Source organism: Thrips palmi, unplaced genomic scaffold, assembly GCF_012932325.1.
Source record: "Thrips palmi isolate BJ-2018 unplaced genomic scaffold, TpBJ-2018v1 HiC_scaffold_5, whole genome shotgun sequence".
NCBI classification, from domain to species: domain Eukaryota; kingdom Metazoa; phylum Arthropoda; class Insecta; order Thysanoptera; family Thripidae; genus Thrips; species Thrips palmi.
In genome coordinates, this window is record NW_023144632.1 from 14,269,775 (window position 1) to 14,292,386 (window position 22,612).

Below are 22,612 nucleotides of genomic sequence, written 5' to 3' on the forward strand. Positions count from 1 at the left end.
CAGAGTCGTGCGGGGCGCCGCTCTGCGCCGTGTCGCCTTGGCGCGCCTTGGCGTCGCCCCCTCCATGCTCTTCCTGGAAATGAAGCCGGCCTGGAGTCTTGAAAACAGTGAAGCAGATCCACACCGCGCCACGACGAGCCACCGGCGCCACCGCCCACGCCCACGCCGACCCCAATCAGTGCGGGGGCAACTTTCATCCGGCGGCGGCGGCGCGGCGGGTCCGGTGTGGATCTGTTTGTTTCCAGGATCCCATGCCGGCATTATCTCCAGGGAGAGCGCGCACCGCGCTCTGGGGTGGCGCCGGTGGCGCGGGGCGACGCGGGGCCGCGCGGGCGGCGTGGGGCGGCGAAGGCGACACGGCGCACAAAAGCATCGCTCCATCCCCTTTCCTACAGGTGCGGCGGTGCGGCGGTGCGGCAGTGCGGCAGTGCGATCGGATGAACTCGCTAGCAGCGCGACGACGTCGTCGGCCACACCGCACCCCGCCCCACCATACCCCACGACGCCCACGACCAGCGACTGCTCCTCCCCTGCGATCATGGGCGAGCCTCACCACCGCCGCCGCGACACCAGCGCAGTGCCGTTGCAATGGCAGTGGCGTGGCAGTGGCGTGGAAGTGCCATGGCAGCACGCAGCCCGCCCTTTTCTCTTAGCGCGACACGACGGCAGCGCGACCCGAAGTTGTTGTTTACGACTTCCTGGCAGCACCCAGCACCCCGTGTCGCTGTTTACAACCTGGGTATCGCCGGGCAGCGGGGCCCGCCGAGCCAGTCAATCCACTTAGACGCATTACATCGGGGCGATGGCGTGCCATAGCGGCGCGGGCGGCGCGCGGCGCGCGCGGTGCCGAATGGGCCATTAATTAGTCGTCGCCGAGGCCCCTGTGCCCCGGACGGCCCCGAACGGCCCCGGTGCCCGCGGCCTCGGACTCCGGCGACGGCATTATTGTCCCGAAACACAATGCGACCCGATACGCGCCGCGCTGCCGCTGCCGCTCCTTCCGCTTGCGCGGCCCTCGCCGCCCCAGGGCCCCAGCGCCCCAGGAACTGCAGGCTGATTCGGCGCGGCCCGGCCCTTGGTCCGTCTCCCCCACGCACACGGGACAGGACATGCCATGAGTGCGAGAGTGATAGGGCGACTGCCGCACTTCATGGAACCAGCGCTGGCTATGTGGCCCGTCCGCTGCATGCACCCAATAGCCTCAACGCGGACATGCAGTCGGGGCGCATCGCTGAGAGCCGGACTGCCTGCCGGACTGCCTTGCCTGCCGGCGAGGGGCCGCGCCCTGCGCCCCACCCCGCCCCACCCCGCCCCACCCCGCCCCACCCCACCCCACCCCACCCCGCCTCGCCCCGCCCCGACTCCCTGCGTGCGACTTGCCCCACGCGGCGCGACGGCGCGAGGCGCTGAGACCCGCGTCGACTACCCTGCGCTTTGTTCTGGCACGAAGACAGGACGATGGACGAGAGCAGCCAGACCGACTCCGAGAGTCATTTTCGTCGCTCTGTCTCTCTCGCACCCACATGGGACACGACACCGCATGAGTGTGTGTGAGAGAGAGACCACTCTCGGAATCAGTCTGTGTGACGGGTGACGCGGGCATGCGCGTCACCCGGCGTCACCGCCACCCAAGGCGCCCTCCGCCGCCAACACAGCGTGCAGCGCTCCGACGAGGACGAGGACGACGAAGAGGAGGCGGCCCGAGAGGCGGCCGGACTCGGCGGCAGAGATGGCGGCACTGCTCACGCCAGGTTTATGCATTTTCAACGAGGAACTGACATCCATATTACAAGCGCGGCGGATGCATAATGGACCGGCGTGGAGCGAGGCTAGCGATGCTAGCGAGGCTTGCGAGGCTGCACACGCCTGCCCTGCGTCGCCATGAAAGAACCTCCAAGTTCCAGAACGCGATGCGAACGCGAGGATTGGACCCACCAAACGTCAGGCGCGTGAAAACATCCCCCCGCCCCTTCCGGCTTGTTTCGCCGCCTCCGACTTTATTTCGCATCATTCATTCTTTGCTGCTGTTTTGCACGCTTGCGCCAACTTCACACTGCTGTGCCAAAGTTCGCCCGCACCATCGCCGGCCCGGTGCTCCGTGCCGCTCCGTGCTGAGCGCGCACACGCACACAGATCGAAGAGGTCTAGTGTGATGCCCGCACCCCTCCCATCAGTCAGTCCAAGGGTGTGAGTGTTTGCGTGTGAGTATGTGTGTCTGAGAAAGTGTGTGCGTAGGGGTGTGAGTGTATGCGTGTCGGTGTGTGCGGATTAGAAGGACTGGGTTCCTTTCGGTTTCGCATACCACAACAACCGCGGTCTCGGCCAGGCTTTCGGCTCCCCATAACAAAGGGTGTCTCGTGCAGGGCGAGACTCTCGGCCAGCGACCGCGGGATTTAAACTGATCCTTCGGCACTCCCTCCGGCACCTTCTTCGGCACGCCCTTCGTCCCTCCCTTGGGCACTCCCTTCCGGCCCGCACCAGCCGAATGCGCTCCAACTCCGGGCCGGCTCCCTGTTCTACGTATTATCCGTGCTGCCGGCGTTGCCATGGCGACGGTCCCGCGGTTCCAGGTAGGCGGGCCCTCACGGCCCTCACGCCTCACCACTCGCAGCGCACAGCGCGCCGTACGGTATCGCCATCAGTCGTTTTTCAGCCGCATCCGCCGGGCCGAAGCGCCACGAAACAAAGGCGTGCTTTTGAATTTGCCGCGCACGCCTGGAGGGGGGAGGGGGGGTGCATGGCTGGCTTGGCAGCTGGCGTTGTAAAGACGTCGGCGCGGCCGGGCGGAAAGCAGCGGAAAGCAGGGAGGGGCTCGCAACTTGCCATGTAGATCATGGTCTTAAAAGAGCAAAGTTTAGAACGCGCACTACATCTACCCCGAACCTGACCTCACCTCCCTCCACCCCGAACTCCGAAAGCCCCCCTCCCCTCCCCCATAACCCCTAGATAGCTGCCTGAAAGGTAGGCAAAACGTGCTGCTTTGTCCCCCCTTTCCGCCGCAGCCGCACTGTATGCAAGCTTGTCTGACGCGGGCAACGCCGCACCGCGTCGCAACGTCATCGGGACGGACCAGGGAAGGGACCAGCGAAAACGGCAAAGAGGACCTCGGCCCGAGCCTCGGCCGGTCGGGCGGTACACCGATAGGACCGATATACTGTACTGTCAGACTGACGGACTGACGGGCCGCAGTGGCCCGCCCCTGTATGTACTTAGTCCGCCCGGTCCTCGCCTTGCGCCGCCTTGCGCGCCACGCCCGCCAGCACTGAGCTAGATTGCGCTAGATGAGGACCAACCACATGAGAGTCAAACCGGGAGAGGGAGGTCCACTCCGAAAACCAAATTACAGCGCGGTTGGCCACAACCCAAAGGGGGTTTGTTTGTCCGTGCCGCGCCGCGCTCCCACACTAGCTCGCGCGGTCAACCTGAAACCCCGCACGCCGCCCGCCCCTCCCAGCGGTGAGCGCTTCACGGCGCTGCACGGCACGGCACTGCAAGGCACTGCACGGCTGGGCGCTGCAAGGCACTAGGCCTGCTGGGGGAGGGCGGCGAGGGCGGCGGCGGCGGCACAGAGGCGCCCCTGCTGGCGACGCGCTCGGGCGGCTCGGTGCGCGGGCCGCGTGCAGCGCAGCGTGAAGTGAAGAGTCCGGGACAGCCCGGGACGGCCCTGGTCGTCGTCGTCGTCGTCGTCGTCGTCGTCGTCGTCGTCGTCGTCGTCGTCGGCCAGCTGGAAGGGCGTGGGGCGTGGGTGAGTCGTTGTCGTGCGTCCCTTTGCCTTTGCCCCTTTGAGGCTCGCGGCTCGCGACCCCTCGAACGGTCGCGGCTGGCTGACCTGGTGACGGCGGTGCCAGCAAACCGTCTCCGAGAGTCGCTTTCGTCGCTCTGTCTCTCTCGCACTCGTGGGGCGTGCCGCGTTGATGCGAGAGAGACAGAGCGACGAAAACGACTCTCGGAATCAGTCTGCAGCACTGGTAGCCAACGAATGTGACGTCATATTCGTTGGAGTGTAAATTTTGCCTCGTTCGTTTGAACATGATGGCACATTCGTTTGAACGTGACTCAGCCGTCAAAGTAGGGTGTCACATTCGTTTGAACGTGGATCAACATCTAAACGAATATGACATCATATTCAAACGAACGTGACAAAATTCACATCCGAACGAATATGACGTCACATTCGTTGGCTACCAGTGAGGTGGCTGGAGTGAGGTCCAAGGTCCCTAATCCAGCAGCATAACGTGCAGCGCGCCCGGCACCGCCCGGCATCGCCCGGCCCGGCATTCCCCGGTCCCGGCAACCAATTTGCACTGCGGGTTGCGGCGTTGCGGCTGGGGCTGGCTCCAACCTCCGACTCGAACCGCTCGACCGGCGGAGTGGCGGCACGGCGAAGCGGTGCGCCACGCCACGCCGCCGTGTACGTCACACGGGGGGCGCGCCGTGTGTGGCGCGCCGTGTGCGACGGAGAGGAGAGGACAGTATGCTCACGCTCGCCGCTCCGCGCCTCCCGGACACCAAGGGCTGTGCTGGCGTGGCCAGGCGTGGCTGGCTGGCGCGGAGGGCAGGGAAGCAATCAGCACTGTGCTGACGTCTCGCTGTCTCGTTGCTAGGCGACGTTACTAGGGGCAGCCAGGCAGCCAGGCACAGCCAGGCCGGCAGGCGGCCCCGCACCGCCGCCCTCGCCCACCCTCGCCCACCCTCGCCCACTCTCGCCGCGCCGCCCTCCACCGACATGTCTGGCTGCACCCCCGCCCCCCGGCCCGCCCCGCGCCGAGGCCCGCGCCCACGGTGGGTACGCCCCGCGGTACGCCCCGCGGTACGCCCCGCGGTACGCCGCGCGGTACGGCGCGTGTCCCAGCACCGACCAGCCGACTGATTCCGGAGAATCGCTGCTTCGCCGCTGATGGCCCCGCCCCGCCGTGGCAGGGAGTGGGAGGGACGGAGCGACCCGCGGTGCGGTGCAGTGCGCCCCAGCACAGTAAAGGCACTCGCCGCTACGCAATGCGGAGACACGATTCTTTTGTCCGCAAGAGGAAATCCCGGCGTACGCAGAGCGGCAGAGCGGCGGCCCGCAGAGAACGCACCGGTCCGCACACCGCGTCGCTGCGGCCAGACTCCCCGATTGCGGAAAAATGTGTTTCAGACAGTGGCGGGCGGGGAAGAAGGAGACGAACGAGGCTGCCGAGGCTTTGGTGCGCGAAATAGGCCTATGCGCAGCGGATGCCGCCCAGAGGACAGCTCCCCCAATTACTGTCGACGTGATCGGGGAATGTGGGAGGGGGGCTGGTTACTTTCGCTGCAATAAAGCCACGTCGCGTCGCGTCGCGGAACAAAAATATTCCAGGAATGGAATGTCTGACGGTGGGCGGAGCGGGGTGGAGGGACTCGACAAGCTCGCGGTGCTCTCGGCTCCACGTTAATCCGGCTGGAGGACAGAAACCCACGCGCTTATCAAAAATTGCGAGGGCCCAAGCAGTAATCAGACTAAAACCTTCGCTCCGAGGGCCGAGAGCCTCCGCGGTAAAAGAATCGGGGCTTGAGATGTTAAATGCACGACCGCCTCCTGTAAGCAACCGGTCGCAGGGAGAAGCGTGGTCGGTGCGAGTGATTTTGATGGGGGGGGGGGCTGGCGGACGGACGCGGGATGGGTTGATACGCTGACCTTCGGTCTCCAGCTTCCAGCCTTCGGGGCCGCAGAGAGTACCGGGCAGGCCGGGGCCAGGCCGGGGGCAGGCCAGGGGCAGGCCATCACTGCAGCGTGGCACCTCTTTTGACGGGCCCGGCGGTGCGCTTTCTGTTGCAGATGGCTGGCGTTGTCGCCGGGGCAGCGTCTGGCAGTGACGGTGCGGACTCCGGGGCCCGGCGCGCTAGCAGCGCCAGCTCCAATCGCGGGGGCGGGTGTCGAGAGGCCGGCGGGGGGGCCGCGGGCGGCGCGGGCAGCGGCAGCGCAGGCTTCCCCGGGGGAGGGCAGCCCCTCGGCCGGCGCCAGCACCACCACCCTGGACACCCTGGCGACCGCGGAGGGGCGCGGCGGCGGCCCGCGGGGCTCTAGGGCGGGGCTGCGGGGGTCCGTGGCGGGGCTGGCGGGGGAGGGCGAGGGCGACCGCGATGACATCCTGCAGGAGGCAGCCAAGCGCATGTCGCTGGCCGCGCCGCTGGCCGAGCGTCAACAGGACCGCGACACCCTGGGCGTCGGGCCGCACGCCGGGCGCGGCCACGCCAACAAGGTGCTGCAGGACGGCATCCTGTGAGTACCAGCCAGTGTACTATACACTACACACAGTGCACAGCACAGCGTGCTCGGCCGCAGCCGTTTTCTTTATCGCGCAACAACTTGCGGCGACGCCGGGCGACGCCGAGTCAAGCAACGCGCCATGTGGCGCAAAGTTGGCCCCCGAGGCCGTCAAGGCCGTAATGCTGCGAGACCGAAGCCGCTAGTTCCCACCGCCACGCCGCCTCGCCGATCTGGACTGAGTGTTGTTGCCGCACACCCACACACATTCACATTGGGAGGGTCGTTTTGCGGTTGGCGACGCAGCTGCGCAGGCTGCGCATACTGCCTCAGGTACTACAACGGCACGACCGGAGCTTACGCCAAGCACAGCTCGCGCGCTCGCGCCTGGAAGGGAAGGGCCTTTGGCGCTCGCCGGTTGCCTCGAGGGACCGGTTCGGGCTAAATGTGGACCGTCTAGGGAGGGAGGGGCCGGCCCGGCCCGCCCCGGCCATGACGGGGTCGAGAAGGGCGAATCTCAAGGAGACGGAGGCTGGGGTGGCGGGGCGGGGCGGGGCCTTGCTTCTCCATCAGGCAACACCTGCAAGCTAATGCCCCGGGCCGGTGCGCTTGGCGTGGCGCTTGGCGTACGGCGCTTGGTGCTTGGCGCGGCGCTGGGCGTACGGAGTGCGGCGCTTGGCGCAGGGTGAACACCCTCGCAGGCTGGCTCCCCTCCCCTCCTCTCCCCTCCGCCCCGCAGGCCGCACGGCAACACCCCACTCGACACTCGAATTGATGGGAAACAGCCCCTTGGAGCACGGCGCGCACGGCCGTCCACGAGTGCGGCGGCGGTGGCGAGTGGAGAGGCTTTTGTCGCCGCATTCCGAATTGCCGTGAGAACTGCAAACTGAATGGCTTCGCGCGCTTCGCGTTCATTGCCTCCAGGAAGGAGAAGGTGCAGCTGCAGGAGCTGACCCGCAAGACGTGGCAGCGGAAGTGGGGCTTCCTGGCCGACCAGGAGCAGGCCTTCAAGCAGGAGGCCGCGGCCGCCGACGTGGACCATCGGCGGGTCGGGCTGCGGGCCGAGCCGCGGACGCTCAAGCTGGTCGACGCCGTGCTGCCCTCGCCGCCCATCCCCAGACTCAGCTCGGGTAGGCCAGCCTGGAGGCCAGCCTGGCTGGGCAGTGCCTATCATTTCCAACACTGTACACGGCCAACAGTGAGCCAGAAGGCCGGTGGAAGGTGGAAGCGGCCAAAATTCTCCAGGGTCGCTAAACAGGACTCATACCGAACGAGTGACCCCACCACTGGATTCCTCGTTCGGAGAACAAGCCATTGGTGGGGTGACAGGTTCAGTTCGAGTCCCATTTAGCGACTCTAGAGCTCAAAACGCGTCTGGAGTTTTGGCCGCCTCCACAGCCATGACTGACACACCCGTTGGGGCCGTTCCTTTTGCAGGGCTGGTGGGGTGGCGGTCCTCGCAGCCGGAACTGACCCTGGAGCGTGTGGGCGCGCTCTACAAGTCGCCGCTGCGGACGATCGACCCCCCAGAGGCGCCCGGCGACGTCCCCCGGACCAGACAGTCGTTCATCTTCTTGGGGTAGTCTAGTCGGCGTCCGGCGCGGGGGCGCGGCGGCGCGGGGGTGGCCTCCACACCAAGCGAAAAGAATCGTCGTCCGTAAATACCCCACTCTGGGCGACGCAGACTGCAGACGCTACCCGCGGCGCGGCCATTTCGTCGCGGAGTATGGCCACGCCGGGCCTGGCCGGGCCGCCCCAGAGAGGGCCGCCATTTCGTCGGAGCAGCGAAGCCGAGCGAAGCAGCCCCTCGCTGCTACTTTCAAATTTATGTCTGCCGTCTGAGTCATTTCTACTGTGTTCTCTTTTACTAGTGTGTTTGTCAGTGGACACTTTTTTTATGCACTTTGGTTGAGACAGGGCGGGAACCATATTAGCTTTTAGACACATTTTGATAGAATAAGATTTTATTGTCACAGCAATACTTGTTTGGATTCATTTCGCCTTCGACTGTCGGCGCCATCGAGATGGTATCTGCCGCGTGCCAGACAAGGCCGCTCTACCGCTCCCCTCCTTCCACTCACGATGTCGAGGGCGTCGGCGAGTCCTCCCGGGCGTCTCAGACGGCGCGGCGGCGCGGCGGCTCGCGGCCACCTGACAGGGCGAGGGCGGACAAGTGAGACGACGCGGCCCGACGAGGACGTGGCGGTGCTGGCGGCTAGAGAAGATACTCAGTACGAGTGCTCGAGGGCTCTCCGTTCACTGCGGCTGGGGAAGAGGGCAAAGGGCGGCATCCCGTTTCAAACCCTCAAGGAGAAGTGGCGTGCCAGGCCCGCCAGGCCCGCCGGGCGCGCCTTCGACTTCCACGGTGAGCACTTCACTTCGCCCTCCGTCCACGCGACGTCCACGCGACGTACCCGCGCCTCGTGCGACTCATCACACGCCGAACATCTTCTTGTACAGGGCCGGCGGCAGCTGCTTGAGCAGATGCAGCGGTTCCACTTCGACGGCCACCACCTCGTCACCGGCCAGCCAGCCGAAGAACACCAGATGCTGGGATGCACAAGTGAACACACAATGAGATGACGCCACGGGACCGATAAAAAAGAACAGGGCTGATGCTCACCTTGTAGCACTTGATGAGGCGGAAGGTGTGGTCGGCGCTGCTGGTGCCGGGGTGCGTCCCCTCCTCCTTGGCGCCGTACTTCTTGAGGGTCAGGTCCAGGCGGGGGATCTTGGCGGAGGGATGCGCCATTTTCTGTAAAGAAAAAGGGTCAGCTTGAGCGTTGAGCAGTGCACGTGCACGTCGACACACGAAAAAGGGGCACCGCCCCGACCGCCCATTACGTCCTCCATTTCCAGTCGGTCATCGTTTCGTCGTTATGATCGCGTGGGCGGTTCCGCGGCAACGCACCGCGGCAACGCGATCCGCCGACAATAATCCGCACGGCTGTGTTTGCGTTGCCGCTAAACGGCGCAATTGCGTCCCAGCCTGGAAGGACCCCGCCGAGCCGAGCGGGTCCAGGCCGGTCCGGGCCGGTCCGGGTCGGGCCCCGCTGTTTGCCGATATTCTTCCGCCCGCCGCACCGCGCCGCCCCGCCCCGCCACCTGGCTGGCGGTAATCCGGGGGGAGGGTGGCGGGGCGGCGGCGTATAACAACAGTGCACAACGGGGAGATGGATTTGCATGGGGCACTGGCACTGCAAGTGCACCGCGCACCGCGCTATTGTAACGGATAACGGACGGGCTGGCGGTTTGGCGTTTGATTTGCCATGTCACCGCCCCTTTGCCCCGGCACGGCATGCCGTCGCAATCCGCGACGCACTCTTCCGATCGATCGTCCTTGTTTAGGAGGGCAGCCAGTCGTGATGCACGGCACGCCGCAGCCCGCCTCGGAGCATGGGGCTGCATGGGGCGCTTGGGGCGCTCCAGGTGGGGCGTGGAGTGTGTGCCCCGCGCACCGTTGAGTCTCGAGAGCGCGGCCGCACTGCATGCTGCGCTCCGTTCCAGGTTCCAGTGCTTCCAGTGGGCCTGCGGGTGGTGCAGGTCGTGGCGCCGACAAGGAACGCCGCATGAGAGGTAGAGAGACAAAGAAAGGATGACCTTCCGCTTGGAATCAACGTGCACATCGCGGTCGCTGCGGTCGGCACAGCGGCGCGGAACGGGCAGGGGTGAGGGGCGGAGGGTGGGAGCGCTGGAAAGGCGTGTGTGGGTGTGGGTGTGTGTGGGGGGGGGGAGAATTCATGCATACGACGCACAATTAGTGAGCGTTTGCATTCTGCTGCATAATGCAACCTGCTGACATGTCGCGGCGCGGCGTCCTCGCGTGACGCCGTCGCGACGCATTGCGACGCGGTGCGCGGTGCGGCGGGGGCAGTCCATTCAGCGGGGCGGGGCGGGGCGGTCCAGACAGACAGCACGGCTGCCGACAGGGGAAGGGTGTTGGGCGTTTGGGCCTTGTTCAATGAGAGCGTCCGGACAGACAGCACCAAGGACAGCACGACTGTCGACGGGGGAAGGGCGCTCCGCGTTCGGGGCTTGTTCAATGAGGACGACGAGGGCGGCCAGCAGGCCAAGCGGACGGTCCAGCAGGGAAAACGGGAAGGCCGGGGTGGAGCCAGGGCGCTCTGCTTTGCTTCTGAATCACACAATGAAGCCGGATGCCCGCCCTGTCGACAAAGCACCCGTGCCCCGGCATGCCCCGGCGCGCCCTGCCACACGGGGCCTCCGAAGGGCTCTCCAAAGGGCCCTCCAGCCTGTGGTATGACCTTAGCCTGTGGGGCCTGCCCGGCCTGCCGTGGCTTGAGTCCTAAAGCCGTGGCCTGCCTCGTGCCTCGCTCACGTCGCACTGTCCGGCATCGAGACCAGGCCAGGCACAGTCGCCGGGACCGACCAAGGGTCCGAGCAACGATCGCTGCCGCCGCCCCGCCTAGCCCCGCCGGTGCTTGCTGGCCCGGACAACAAGTGCGCGACGCACGACGACGGTGCCCGTTTGCGAATACCCGCATGTCCGCACAATGTGCGCCTACGCGTGGCGGCCTGGCGATACAGCAGGAGTGGGCACATGATTGTAGCGGCGGACGCGACCGGCAGTGTTCTGCAGAGGGTCTGTCTGGGGGAGCGAGGGAGCGAGGCAGGGCGCAGGGGGTCTGTCTGGGGGAGCGAGGGAGCGAGGAGCGAGAGAGAGAGGAAGAGAGACGGCCGAGGCAGGGGCCGAGGCAGGCCAGACAGTGGCTCTGCTGGTGCTGCTGGTCGTAAGGCGTCGAGTCGACACTGCTCAATGTAGTGTGCTGTCTGATTGCTGCTCCTCCCCCTCCCCTCCCCTCCCCTCCCCTCCCCCGGCCACTCGCCCCGTTCGGCCTGACTGCACGCGAACAAGTCAAGGGGATGGGATTGCGAGGGGGAGGGTCGGGCGTCTACTTACGATATCATCTTGTCAGCAGCCGGACATGGCGCCCTTACACCCCCACCCCCCCACCCCCGAGGGGGCGGGGTGGAAACGCGACACGACGCGACGCCGGCCAAAGAGCTCCGACGGGACAGGACAGGGGTGCCAGGGGAGAGGGGTACCAGGGGGCATGCTGCGTTGCTGCGTGCTGCCCTCGCAGGATATTGATGTAAATATCGGAGGCAGAGGCAGAGGGCAGGGCAGGGAGGGGGGAAGCCTTCATGCAGCCTCCGAGATAGAGTGGCGCGGGCGTGCTGGCCTCTGAGTGGGATGAAAAGAAACCTCTCGAGGAATGCTGCCCTTTGCAGACGAGGCGGTAGAAATGTCGCTGAAAGGCGCCTGGAGCACTTCCGAAAGGGAAACCGCATGGGACTCACCTTCAACTTGTCTAACACGCAGATCGTGCTGTCATCGTGCATAATGATCTTGTTAGAGTCCCGGGGGTCGTAGCACACATTCAGGACCGGGAACGGCCGCGCCATCCACTCATTTGGGAGCTTGTGTTGCAGTTTTCTTGAGAAGTCCGTCAATTTTTTATCCTGGATACTGTATTCTACAATCTGTGCACAAAGGAGCGACCACTGTTAGCCAACACAAACAGAAAGCAATACAAGCACACATTTTCAAAAAGCGTTTCCTACCAGGTTGTCAATATAAACAACTACAATATATTTGGAACATGAGCTGATACTAAGTGCTGATGGACCACATGTGTAGTGAGGGAGGGAGCAGTGAACCTAAAAAATAACAAAGACAAATGAACTTACATTATAAATTTCTCAAACTCAATCTATCCTTGAATTTTCAAAATGACATTACCTTATTTTCTTTCCAGACAACAATATTACTCTCATGATCACCAGTGATGATGAGATTTTGGTCCTCAGAAATTTCTAATAAGTGCACAGCACCTTTTAAGTAATTAGTTGTATCCAAAGCACAACTAAAGGTAACAGAGGGTTCATTTGCAGTCAAGTCAAATATCACTATTTGTCCATCTAAAGTAACAGTGACAAGCCTACAATTATTGGAGGAGAATCTCATGCGATGAGAGGGAACACATTCTTCTGGGAGAGGTGCCACCTTTTCAAGTGTTGGGTTGTTATCATCCTCCTGTAATTGTTTCAAAAACGTTTCAGAGAAAAGTGTCAAACCTCATCACAATCTGAATAAATTAGATCTGAGAAGAAACTAACATAACTTAGGGTGTAAATGCGGATTAAAGAATCAGTAGAATAGGCCAACCACTTAGAATCACTGGACAATGCAGAACACACAATGTGTTCATCATTCCGACTTTTCAGCTCCAATATTTTAACTGGATTTTGCGCTAGTCTCAGAGGTCCAGAAGAGCTGGCACCATTTTGTTTGAATGTTTGTCTTGACTGGGCAGAACCACCATCTCCAGATTGACGCCTCTGTCTAAGAAACAGAAATAGAAAATATGGTCTTAATTTAAATATATTTTGCAGTACTGATTCAAAATAAATTATATGGTCACCTGTTTCTTGATCCATTTTCCACAATAGTGTTCTGACGTTTCTCAGATTCACCTAATTTCCATACTTCTAAAGAGGATGTGTTTCTTAATAACAAACAACGAGACTGAGGACAGACCAAAACACAGGGAGCCTGAAAAAGGGGAGAAAAAAATCAACTGGTTAAAACAAAATTTATCTTAAGTGTAAAAATACAAGTTTGATTAATGCACTCACTTGAGGAATTGGAGGATGCTTCACAAGCACTTTTGGTGGTCGGCTGATTGCTAGGTAAGAGTCTATGCCTAATATGTAAGCAGGAAAACCATTACTAATTACTCTCCTTGCCACAAGATTACACAGAAATTTTGTACAAATCTTCTTACCTCCTGAACATAGTTTACCATGACAAGCAACCATGGCTCGAACATCATGGTCATGAATCCGCCCTTTGGCTGACCTGCACCACTGAGTACGCTGGGAAGGAGTTATCTTAGTTCCCATAGCACCCGTCAAACCATTTTGCTGAACAGAGCTTCGAATAGAAATCCTTGTAAAAGTTGCTATTACTGGATCAACACCTAACAAAATAATTTAAGTTCAGTCAGTGTACAGGTTACAGAATCAATGTCAGTTTAATGTTAGTACTCGATGCTTGCCTGAACAATAGAGGGTTGATTGGTCTTCTGATAAAGCTAAGCATAAGACATCTGCAGTGTGGGTCTGGTAGGTTTCTGTGTTGATTCCAGAGTGGCCATTCCAAAAAGAAATTTTTCCGCTAGAAATTTGAAATTATCTTAGAATGCAAGGAAGCACTGAACGCCAAAGAAATGGAAAACTAAAGAATAATGTAGAAAATATGTTCTTCATCTTGACCTTAAGACAGATACAGTACTAACCGAGAATCTCCACTTATTATGGTAAAATCATCAGTGACAGCTAAACACCACACTATAGTTTCTTTTTTGGCTTCATTACGCCCTGTTGTCATTTTGTGCAATGCATGACCTGTATGCACATTCCAAACCCTCACGGCATCCACTGAGCCAGTAGCGATAAAATCTCCAGAAGAATCCCAAGATAGACATAGTATTCGACCTAAAATTAAAAAGAATTTAAGCACACATGTCAGAAATAAATTTATTGTAATGAATAGAATATCATGAACGAACGGTTTATTTCACTAACCTTCCTGTTTGTCCATTAGCTTCTCATACTGCAGATTATCACTTGTTACACTGAAAATGTTAATGTAGCCATCTTCAGTCCCAACCTAGAAAATAAACATGTTGCATGAAAGAAAACTCTTTGGCATGGCAAGCTAATGGCTTCATCACCAACTTCTCCCCTCACGGCAAACATTGGTCAGTTGATTAAAATGTGGCTTTATCTTCATAGGCTAAAAAACAAATACATACTGCTAAAAATGTCTTCTGGCGGTTGAGACCTAAACACCATGCTGGACCAGCTGTCACTGACAGTGAGTACTGTAAATATCAACAATTTCAGATTGAATCATTTCCCAAACCAGATAAGAAATAAATAGAAGGCTAGATTTACCATACCTTTGTTTGCAACGTTTTCAGATCATGCTCTACAACTCTCGCATGGATTCCGGTACTGAATAAACGAGACTTGCACCACGCTAATGCTTCAACAGAGCCCTGAGGACAACCGGGTATGACCTGTTCTAGATATGCTGTGTGGTAAAGATTCCATATTTCCACTGAACTGTCAGCCCTGAAACAAGAAAGCACACATCATGGTCACTTCCACGAACGAAGACATACATGTCTTGCGAATCTAACTCAAAATTAAAGTAAAAGGAAAATGGTTATTTTAAATACGATGAGGAAAGAAATAGCTTCAGTCAAACACATGTTCCAATAAAACAAATCAGTTATAAAAATTGCACCCAACTGTAGACTATGTTGATATATACTTAACCTACGTAAAGCATCTACACAAACCTGGAGAGAGCAATTTTTCGATGATCCGGGTCGTAAGCCATGCAATGAATTGCTTTGGGCTCCACATTATAAAATCGAACTCTGTGAACACGAGCCTCACTCATGCTGAAAACTTGATCAGCCGGCGCAAAGTTAAAAACAAATCAAAGTGATTCACTTAACCACTCAAACCACGTTGGGATATGGGTGTTTTCGGCAGTGCAGAATTTTTCATGGTGCAAGGATAAAGCTAAGAAGATTTCTCATCCATGTGACAGTAGCTTGAAACTTCCGCGAAATTTAAATCTACCGAGGTTCAATTCACTGTTTGGCTTGCGCGGTTTCGTTTCGGGTTTCCTTGGACAAAAAACCTTACATAGTTTTTGTGGAGTAGTCCAACGTTTTAACAAGATATTCTGGTCGCCTAACCGGCCTGTCGTCTGTTTGTTGTGACTCTACCGGAAGCGTGCTCTTCTTCTGTTTCTTCGCGAGGCCTGCTGCAGTGCCTTGTTTTCTTTCTGGGCAAGCTGAGTGAGCTGAGTTGCGCGAGTGCTAGACAAAGTTGTGTATTTGGGGCATTACTTCGCGTACATGCCCTTCCACAGCAGTTCCAAACTCTCCCTAGATGAAACGGTGAAAAAGATGAGCCGAAACATGGCCCACCATTATGTTGTGACGGCTCACAAACCCACCGCTGTTACAGCGTGTGTAACCGGTGAGTTCTCTTGTCGGTGCTGTTTGCACTATCTTTACCGAAGTGGCTGAATGGTCATTTATTTATTTTGAGAATGATCCATGAAATTTTTATCTGAGGATCTTCGGTTATAGCAGTGTCATTCAATGTGTGTCTCCTTTATCGTGTACCCTGTTTAACCGATATTTCATAACCCCACTTGAAATGTATTCAACTCATTCAGAGTTGTTTTTCTCATATCATATTTTTATACCTGCTCTTATTAATGACATTTAGTAATGACTTGATTGCACTCTGTTGAAACCGAACATGTTTACCTTATGGTATCACCTCAGCACATTATTTACAGGATTTTAAAAAAGACAAGCATTTGTAAGAGAACGAATATTGTACTATTTTTGTTTTTCAGGTAACTTTACATCTCCTGACGATTTGAACCTTATCCTTGCCAAAAACACACGGCTAGAAATTTACCTTGTTACACCTGAAGGGCTTAGACCCCTCAAGGAAATTGGGTTGTATGGCAAAGTTGCTGTTATGAAATTGTTTCGACCACCTGTAAGTTATATCCCATATCTGGCCATCTTTTTCATATGGAAACTACTCATTAACTTGTCCATTTGTAAATAATGACATTGTACTTTTTGCAGCAAGAGAAAAAGGATCTTCTATTTATTGTAACCAAACGTTACAATGCAATGATTTTGGAGTGCCAAGGAGATACTGATAACTTTGAAATAATCACTAAAGCTCATGGCAATGTGTCTGACCGCATCGGCAAGCCATCAGAGACAGGCATTATTGCTGTAATTGACCCAGAAGCCAGAGTCATTGGCCTCAGACTGTATGATGGGCTCCTGAAAATCATCCCTCTTGATAGAGATAACAGCGAATTGAAGGCATCATCCATAAGAATGGAGGAACTGAGTGTTCAGGATTTAGCATTTCTACATGGGTGTCAGAATCCCACTATCATTTTAATCTATCAAGATCTTCATGGAAGACACATCAAAACACACGAAATATCTCTAAAAGACAAAGAATTTGTGAAGGCATGTTGTAAATCGGGCTTTCATAACAAGTTTTTCCTCCTTTGTTAGAGTCATTGTATTGACAATCTGTTTGTCCTTTTAGGTTCCATGGAAGCAAGATAATGTAGAAACAGATGCAGCCATGGTAATTCCTGTCCCAGAACCTCTTTGTGGTGCTATTGTCATTGGCCAAGAATTAATTTTGTACCACAATGGCAATACATCAATTGCCGTTGCACCTCCAATCATCAAGGTAAAATATATTGTGCAAATGTGGTTGTGGTATGTTATCTTTTTATAATTTGTATAAGATTCAATGCAAATTATTATAATTGTTCTGCAGCAAAGCACCATTATATGTTATGCCCAAGTTGACTCAAATGGATCACGATATTTGTTAGGGGATATGGCGGGACGCCTATTCATGTTGCTTCTTGAAAAGGAAGAAAGAATGGATGGAAGTTTCACCATTAAAGAACCAAAAGTTGAGCTCTTGGGAGAAATCAGCATTCCTGAGGCAATAACGTACTTGGATAATGGTGTTCTGTTCATTGGTTCACGCATTGGTGATTCTCAACTCATCAAACTGAACAAAACCCCCGATGAAAATGGTTCTTATGTTAGTGTGATGGAAACATTCACTAATCTTGCACCTATTCGTGACATGGTGGTGGTTGATTTGGAGAGACAGGGTCAGGGACAACTAGTCACCTGCTCAGGTATATTTACGAACACAAGAGTTGTCTTTCTAACTCAGACCTAGTAGCTAGTTTAGATAAAATTGCTATTTTTGTGTTGTTTATTTTTTACTTAGGATCATTTAAAGAAGGATCTCTACGAATTATCAGAAATGGTATTGGTATCCAGGAACATGCATCCATAGATTTACCAGGTATTAAAGGAATGTGGGCATTGAGGACATCTGCTGACAGCCGATTTGACAACACATTGGTTTTGGCATTTGTGGGCCAAACTAGGTATGAATCATTTTCTATCACCCTGTCAATAATTTCAGTTATTTTCCGTATAATTTTAATTTGTTCTTTTTTTTGCTATTAGGGTTTTGACACTATCAGGTGAAGAAGTAGAAGAAACCGAAATTCCTGGTTTTTTGTCCGATCAGCAATCATTTTACTGTGGGAATGTGGATCATGATCAAATAATTCAAGTTACACCTACATCTGCGCGGCTTCTTTCTGTTGCAACCAAACAGCTTGTGTGTGAATGGAAACAACCATCTGAAAAGAGCATTAGTGTTGTGGCATGTAATACTGCACAAGTCATATGTGCCACAGGAAGTGACCTGTTCTACCTTGAAATTCGTGAGGGTGGTTTGGTCCAGAAAGGGTAATGAACTGTAACCATTTATGCTGTGTGTTAATTTTTCAGACCCTTCCAATCCCATGTTTAAAGACTTATCCCGTGCTTTTTTTTTTCTATTTTTCATGAACATAGGCATGTCACGCTAGAACATGAAGTAGCATGTTTGGACATCACTCCATTGCAAGAAGGTGCTAAAACAGCCAGTATAGTGGCTGTAGGTCTTTGGACTGATATCACTGCTCGTATTCTTCGATTACCAAATTTAGAAGAAATCAACAGAGAAAGTCTTGGTGGAGGTACGTACTGAACAATTTTATGTCATTTTTCTTCACATAGCAGCCACTGCAGGCACACTCTTGATTCAACTTCAACTTTTTTTTTGTTTTGCAGAGATTATTCCAAGGTCTATTCTGATGACATGTTTTGAGGGGAGCAATTACCTTTTATGCGCCCTAGGTGATGGTGCTATGTTCTATTTCTCATTGAGTAAAACGGGCATTCTGACAGAAAAGAAGAAAGTAAGTACTTGGGCACCTTATCAATAACAATATCATTTTTATGGGTGCAAAATTTACTGCATACTGTGTTGTTACATAAATACACTCTGTCACAGGTCACACTTGGCACACAACCTACTGTTCTACGGACCTTCCGCTCATTGTCGACCACCAATGTTTTTGCTTGCTCAGACAGGCCCACAGTGATTTACTCTTCTAATCACAAGCTTGTTTTCTCGAATGTTAATCTTAAAGAGGTCAATCATATGTGTTCTCTCAATTCAGAATCATACCCGGACAGGTTAGTTTTTGCAATAGTTCAAAGTACTGTAATCATTTTTTTTTTTAGTGCATTTTATGACTGTTCAGTCAAAATACAATTTTACTCACTGCATTAATCTTTATGCAGCTTGGCTTTGGCAACTGATAGCACTGTTACCATTGGTACCATAGATGAAATTCAAAAGCTACACATTCGATCTGTGCCATTGGGTGAATCTGCAAGGAGAATAGCTTATCAAGAAAGTTCACAGGTCTGGTTTTATCTTATCCTCATACCTTCCCATCATTTTCTTTATTCCATCCCTTTTTCTCTCTCTCTCTATCTTTCTCTTTTTTTTTCAGACTTTTGGAGTAATAACAATGAGGATGGATGTGCAGGATAGTGGTGGTGTACAACCGGCACGCCCAAGTGCGTCCACACAGACTCAAAGCACATCCGTGAGCTCATCCCTCTGCAAAAGTGGTAATGTGGGTCCTGTAGCTATGTCAACAGACCATGGCCAGGAGGTGGAAGTTCACAACCTTTTGATCATTGATCAACATACATTTGAAGGTATGCTACTTTATTTATCCTTAAATTTAATTATCCATCGGCTTTTACATCAGACTTACTTTCTATATTTTTTGACAGTGCTTCATGCTCACCAATTCATGCAGTCTGAGTATGCAATGTCTCTCATGTCATGCAAATTGGGAGATGACCCAACAACATATTATGTCGTTGGAACTGCATTGATTAATCCAGAAGAAAGTGAGCCTAAGCAGGGTAGAATTGTTATTTTCCAATATCAAGATAATAAACTCTTGCAAATCCATGAGAAAGACATAAAGGGTGCTTGCTATTCGTTGGTAGAGTTTAATGGAAAGTTGTTAGCAAGCATCAATAGTACTGTAAGTGATTCACTGTGCATTGCTGTTTGTCATTTTTGCAACCTGCTTCAGTTTAAACTTTGATAGTTTATATGTATATTCTTTAACTCAGGTTCGATTGTTCGAATGGACTGCTGAGAAAGAACTAAGACTGGAATGTACGCACTTCAACAATATCATTGCTCTATTCCTAAAAACCAAAGGAGACTTTCTGTTAATCGGCGATCTCATGCGATCCATGACGCTTCTTCAGTATAAAACTATGGAGGGCAGTTTTGAGGAGGTGCGCAATATTTAAATTCTGATCTTTACATCTTTATGGCCCCTTGGATTATTTTTAAGTTCAATGCTCCCTCCTTTTTTCAGATGGCTAGAGATTACAATCCCAATTGGATGACATCTATTGAGATACTAGACGATGACACATTTTTGGGTGCAGAAAACTTTATGAATTTGTTTGTGTGTCAGAAGGACAGGTATGAACCCAACGCTCAAGAGCATTCTTCTTTGACCGGATTCACAGAACTGCACTATTCATATCTTTGTTACAATTACAGTGCTGCCACCACTGACGAAGAAAGACAGCAGATGCAAGCAGTTGGTCAGTTCCACCTCGGTGATATGGTGAACGTTTTTCGACATGGATCACTGGTGATGCAACATGTGGGTGAGACTTCTACTCCAACTCAAGGATGTGTTCTGTTTGGTACCGTCAGTGGAGCAATAGGTGAATTTCAATATTTTGACAATACTTCTAACATTGATTTAATGTTTCACAGTAATAATGTCAAATGGTTACTTTCAGGCTTGGTTACTCAAATTCCTGCAGATTTTTATGATTTTTTGCATGAAGTTGAAGAAAGACTCACCCATGTGATTAAATCTGTGGGTAAAATTGAACATGTCTTTTGGCGCAGTTTTAACACAGAGATTAAAACTGAGCCCTGTGAAGGATTTATTGATGGAGACCTTGTGGAAAGTTTCCTTGACCTGAGTCTAGATAAAATGAAAGAAGTGGTGGCAGGTGTACAGGTAGGTTCACCGTATTTATTGCTGGGCCGAAACACAAATTATTATTTCTATCACATCACATGAACATATTTTGATAATGGGTTTCATTGCAGGTTGATAATGGCTCTGGCATGAAGCATGATGCCACTGTGGAAGACTTGGTGAAAATTGTTGAGGACCTGACACGAATACATTAGTTTCTGCCATTTGGGATTGGATTTTATTTTTTTCTTCATTTTCATCTGGCATTTTAGATTCCTTGCCCGGAAGGCATGAAGGCATTAAATTTGGTAGCCCTTTATTTTATGAACTATTCCCACAACCATTATAAAACTTGATTTCACCATTAAATTAAGGAAATGTCATGTGCCTCTGTGTCCTGATTATTTTCATTGTGATTAATAAAGTGATGAAACTTGCTTTGTCTAGCTGCTACAATTCACACCAATATGTTGTGAAAAATTATCTGTGTTGTATACTTTTCATAATTAAACCAATTCAATGAGGCCTCGCAAACTCTGCTCATACAAGCCAGCCCAAAAAAAAAAGCACTTTATTTATTTTAAGTTTTCCCACTTTGGATGTTGAGTATTACTGAATGCAAAAAGTGGTGCATTCATCATACAATACACATAAAATAAAACTTGCCTTGAAGAAATTTGCATTTAAAAAAGACCTGCGTTAGATTAAAACAATGTATTTAATTCATCAGCTTTTTCACAGGTGGTGTCGGTTTTACACCTGCAAGCCATTCCTTGATTGCTGGTAAACCTTCCCCAGTGATTGCACTTGCTTCCATCACAGTGACAGACTGCGATATTTCTCTCTTTAACCTTGCAAATTGCAACATTAGTAGGGCTTCATTTCTCATTTGTCGGTATGACACATCCATTTTAGTAAGAACTAGTAGTACCTGAAAATGATGGAAAGTATGTGGAGCTTTGCCATTTTCCTTAAAGTCATGTGCTGTGTGGGCAGTTTGAATACCTTAGCATTCTTAAGTTGGGGCTCGGCAAGTACTGTGTACAAAAGGACACCAGCTGCTGCTATTTGGCAGAGGTTACTTGCGTCAACAACATAGATGATTCGCGTGATGTTCTTGTAATATAGGTTCCACAGAGGAGCCATAGCACCTCCAACTTCCCGAACAACAATTTCCTATTAAATCATTCATCTTAAAAGTTTTCCTTTGCAAATTGCTGGAGTGTTTATGATTAAACTGATTAAATTAGTTCATAGTAATGCTACATGTGTGCATTATAGCACACAAGATAAATTGTGTCAACAAAATAAAGTGAACATTTTAAATGTGAGTAAGTCTCATTTGTTACCATGCACACTGCACACCTTTTCATTTGTCAACTGGAGAGTTGTGATATTGGTTCCCACAGTGGGTACTGAAGTTGACGTTATATCAATGTCCTCGTTGCCTTTTAACTTTTTAAGAAGCAAAGTTTTTCCCGCGCCTACCGGACCTAAGCACACACAACTTGGCAAAACTGGAGGCAAGTTAGCCATGGCGGAATGACGTGTTCGCAGGGGGAACTCCGACGCTGTCCTTGCTTGAATGTTTGTTGGTTCTTGTTTGATCCTGTTGCTATAGCAACGTGCCACTCCGCAACGCTCTGCATGTCCGTGTCCTTCGAGCGCGGGGGGGCGCTGGCGCGCTGGCCTGGAGCCACCCTACTCCAGCCTGTCTGCACAACATGCAGTATGTGCGCACATGTGCCAGGCAGTTGTTTGGCCCGAAATAAAATGGTTGAAAATAAATCGGACCCGATCGTCTGAACCTACTGAACGAAACGAATGTCCAACCCCAGTTATTACCAGCACTATAGTGCTGGGGGTACCACAAGTACCTAACTGCGCGAGCCAATGCGCCCATGGCAAGTGCACGCTTGTGACGCCAATTGGTGGAGAATGCAGTGGTACGTCCGTGACCCTCGTGACCCGGCTTCCATGCACGCATCCGCAAGCACTAGTATGCAGTTCGGTTTGCTGTGCACTGGAGAAGTCTCTATTTCGACGTTCGGTCGAGTTAAAAACCAACAACCACCGCTGCATCTTAGAACTTCCCTGTGGCCGGGCAGCAACGCTACTTCTGAACCGTTATACCGTGTAGGTCGAGCAAGAGGCCTGTAGCGCCTGCGGGGTAGGCCACGGGCCATGTCTGCAACACACCGGTGTGGAGACGGTGGCCTACCTCGCCCCTGCGGTCGGTCCTCCCAGGGACGAGGTAAAAAGGTTGTTCCCGCTACACACCCAGATTCTGTGGGCGTATGGACCCGGTCTACCGAGAAAACCAC

At 53.2% G+C, this 22,612-nt stretch overlaps 4 protein-coding genes across 4 annotated transcripts; 2 read left to right on the forward strand and 2 right to left on the reverse strand.

Annotated features, from left to right (window-relative positions):
• Positions 1–6,062: 6,062 nt before the first annotated feature.
• On the forward strand, positions 6,063–8,233 carry LOC117650471 (uncharacterized protein C20orf85 homolog; the record flags this gene model as incomplete). The annotated part of the gene is made up of 3 exons (XM_034393928.1): positions 6,063–6,241; positions 7,151–7,356; positions 7,664–8,233. Coding segments are annotated over 3 exons (531 nt in total), but the record flags the coding sequence as incomplete, so codon positions are not given.
• On the reverse strand, positions 8,199–14,941 carry LOC117650469 (U3 small nucleolar RNA-associated protein 4 homolog). The gene is made up of 15 exons (XM_034393926.1): positions 14,620–14,941; positions 14,215–14,389; positions 14,068–14,136; positions 13,838–13,922; positions 13,549–13,747; positions 13,309–13,427; positions 13,036–13,230; positions 12,887–12,954; positions 12,673–12,803; positions 12,368–12,593; positions 11,991–12,284; positions 11,813–11,908; positions 11,549–11,731; positions 8,850–8,981; positions 8,199–8,776 (listed from the first exon to the last, which is right to left on the reverse strand). The coding sequence occupies exons 1-15, from the start codon at positions 14,721–14,723 to the stop codon at positions 8,660–8,662; spliced, it is 2,193 nt and encodes a 730-aa protein (XP_034249817.1). The 5' UTR covers positions 14,724–14,941; the 3' UTR covers positions 8,199–8,659.
• A 134-nt stretch (positions 14,942–15,075) lies between these two features.
• On the forward strand, positions 15,076–20,771 carry LOC117650468 (DNA damage-binding protein 1). Its single transcript, XM_034393925.1, has 18 exons — positions 15,076–15,313; positions 15,702–15,850; positions 15,943–16,344; positions 16,427–16,576; positions 16,667–17,042; positions 17,138–17,300; positions 17,383–17,670; positions 17,779–17,942; positions 18,037–18,164; positions 18,260–18,444; positions 18,553–18,676; positions 18,768–18,978; positions 19,057–19,316; positions 19,408–19,578; positions 19,662–19,771; positions 19,853–20,022; positions 20,101–20,327; positions 20,420–20,771. The coding sequence occupies exons 1-18, from the start codon at positions 15,190–15,192 to the stop codon at positions 20,501–20,503; spliced, it is 3,486 nt and encodes a 1,161-aa protein (XP_034249816.1). The 5' UTR covers positions 15,076–15,189; the 3' UTR covers positions 20,504–20,771.
• Positions 20,772–20,987: 216 nt separating this feature from the next.
• LOC117650470 (ADP-ribosylation factor-like protein 16) lies at positions 20,988–21,885 on the reverse strand. The gene is made up of 3 exons (XM_034393927.1): positions 21,654–21,885; positions 21,294–21,464; positions 20,988–21,219 (listed from the first exon to the last, which is right to left on the reverse strand). Exons 1-3 carry the CDS (start codon positions 21,822–21,824, stop codon positions 21,007–21,009), a joined length of 555 nt encoding a protein of 184 aa, XP_034249818.1. The 5' UTR covers positions 21,825–21,885; the 3' UTR covers positions 20,988–21,006.
• Positions 21,886–22,612: the final 727 nt, after the last annotated feature.

Excerpts from the sequence above, each read along its gene's own strand:
- LOC117650469 (XM_034393926.1), bottom strand. The coding sequence starts at position 14,723 with ATGAGTGAGGCTCGTGTTCACAGAGTTCGATTTTATAATGTGGAGCCC. Across the intron at positions 13,748-13,837 it reads GCTAATGGACAAACAGGAAG|GTCGAATACTATGTCTATCT; the intron begins GTTAGTGAAATA and ends TTTTAATTTTAG. Across the intron at positions 12,285-12,367 it reads GCATTTACACCCTAAGTTAT|GAGGATGATAACAACCCAAC; the intron begins GTTAGTTTCTTC and ends AAACAATTACAG.
- LOC117650470 (XM_034393927.1), bottom strand. The coding sequence starts at position 21,824 with ATGGCTAACTTGCCTCCAGTTTTGCCAAGTTGTGTGTGCTTAGGTCCG. Across the intron at positions 21,465-21,653 it reads TCCAGTTGACAAATGAAAAG|GAAATTGTTGTTCGGGAAGT; the intron begins GTGTGCAGTGTG and ends ATGATTTAATAG. Across the intron at positions 21,220-21,293 it reads CCCAACTTAAGAATGCTAAG|GTACTACTAGTTCTTACTAA; the intron begins GTATTCAAACTG and ends CATCATTTTCAG.
- LOC117650468 (XM_034393925.1), top strand. The coding sequence starts at position 15,190 with ATGCCCTTCCACAGCAGTTCCAAACTCTCCCTAGATGAAACGGTGAAA. Across the intron at positions 15,851-15,942 it reads TGAAATTGTTTCGACCACCT|CAAGAGAAAAAGGATCTTCT; the intron begins GTAAGTTATATC and ends TACTTTTTGCAG. Across the intron at positions 20,023-20,100 it reads TACCGTCAGTGGAGCAATAG|GCTTGGTTACTCAAATTCCT; the intron begins GTGAATTTCAAT and ends GGTTACTTTCAG.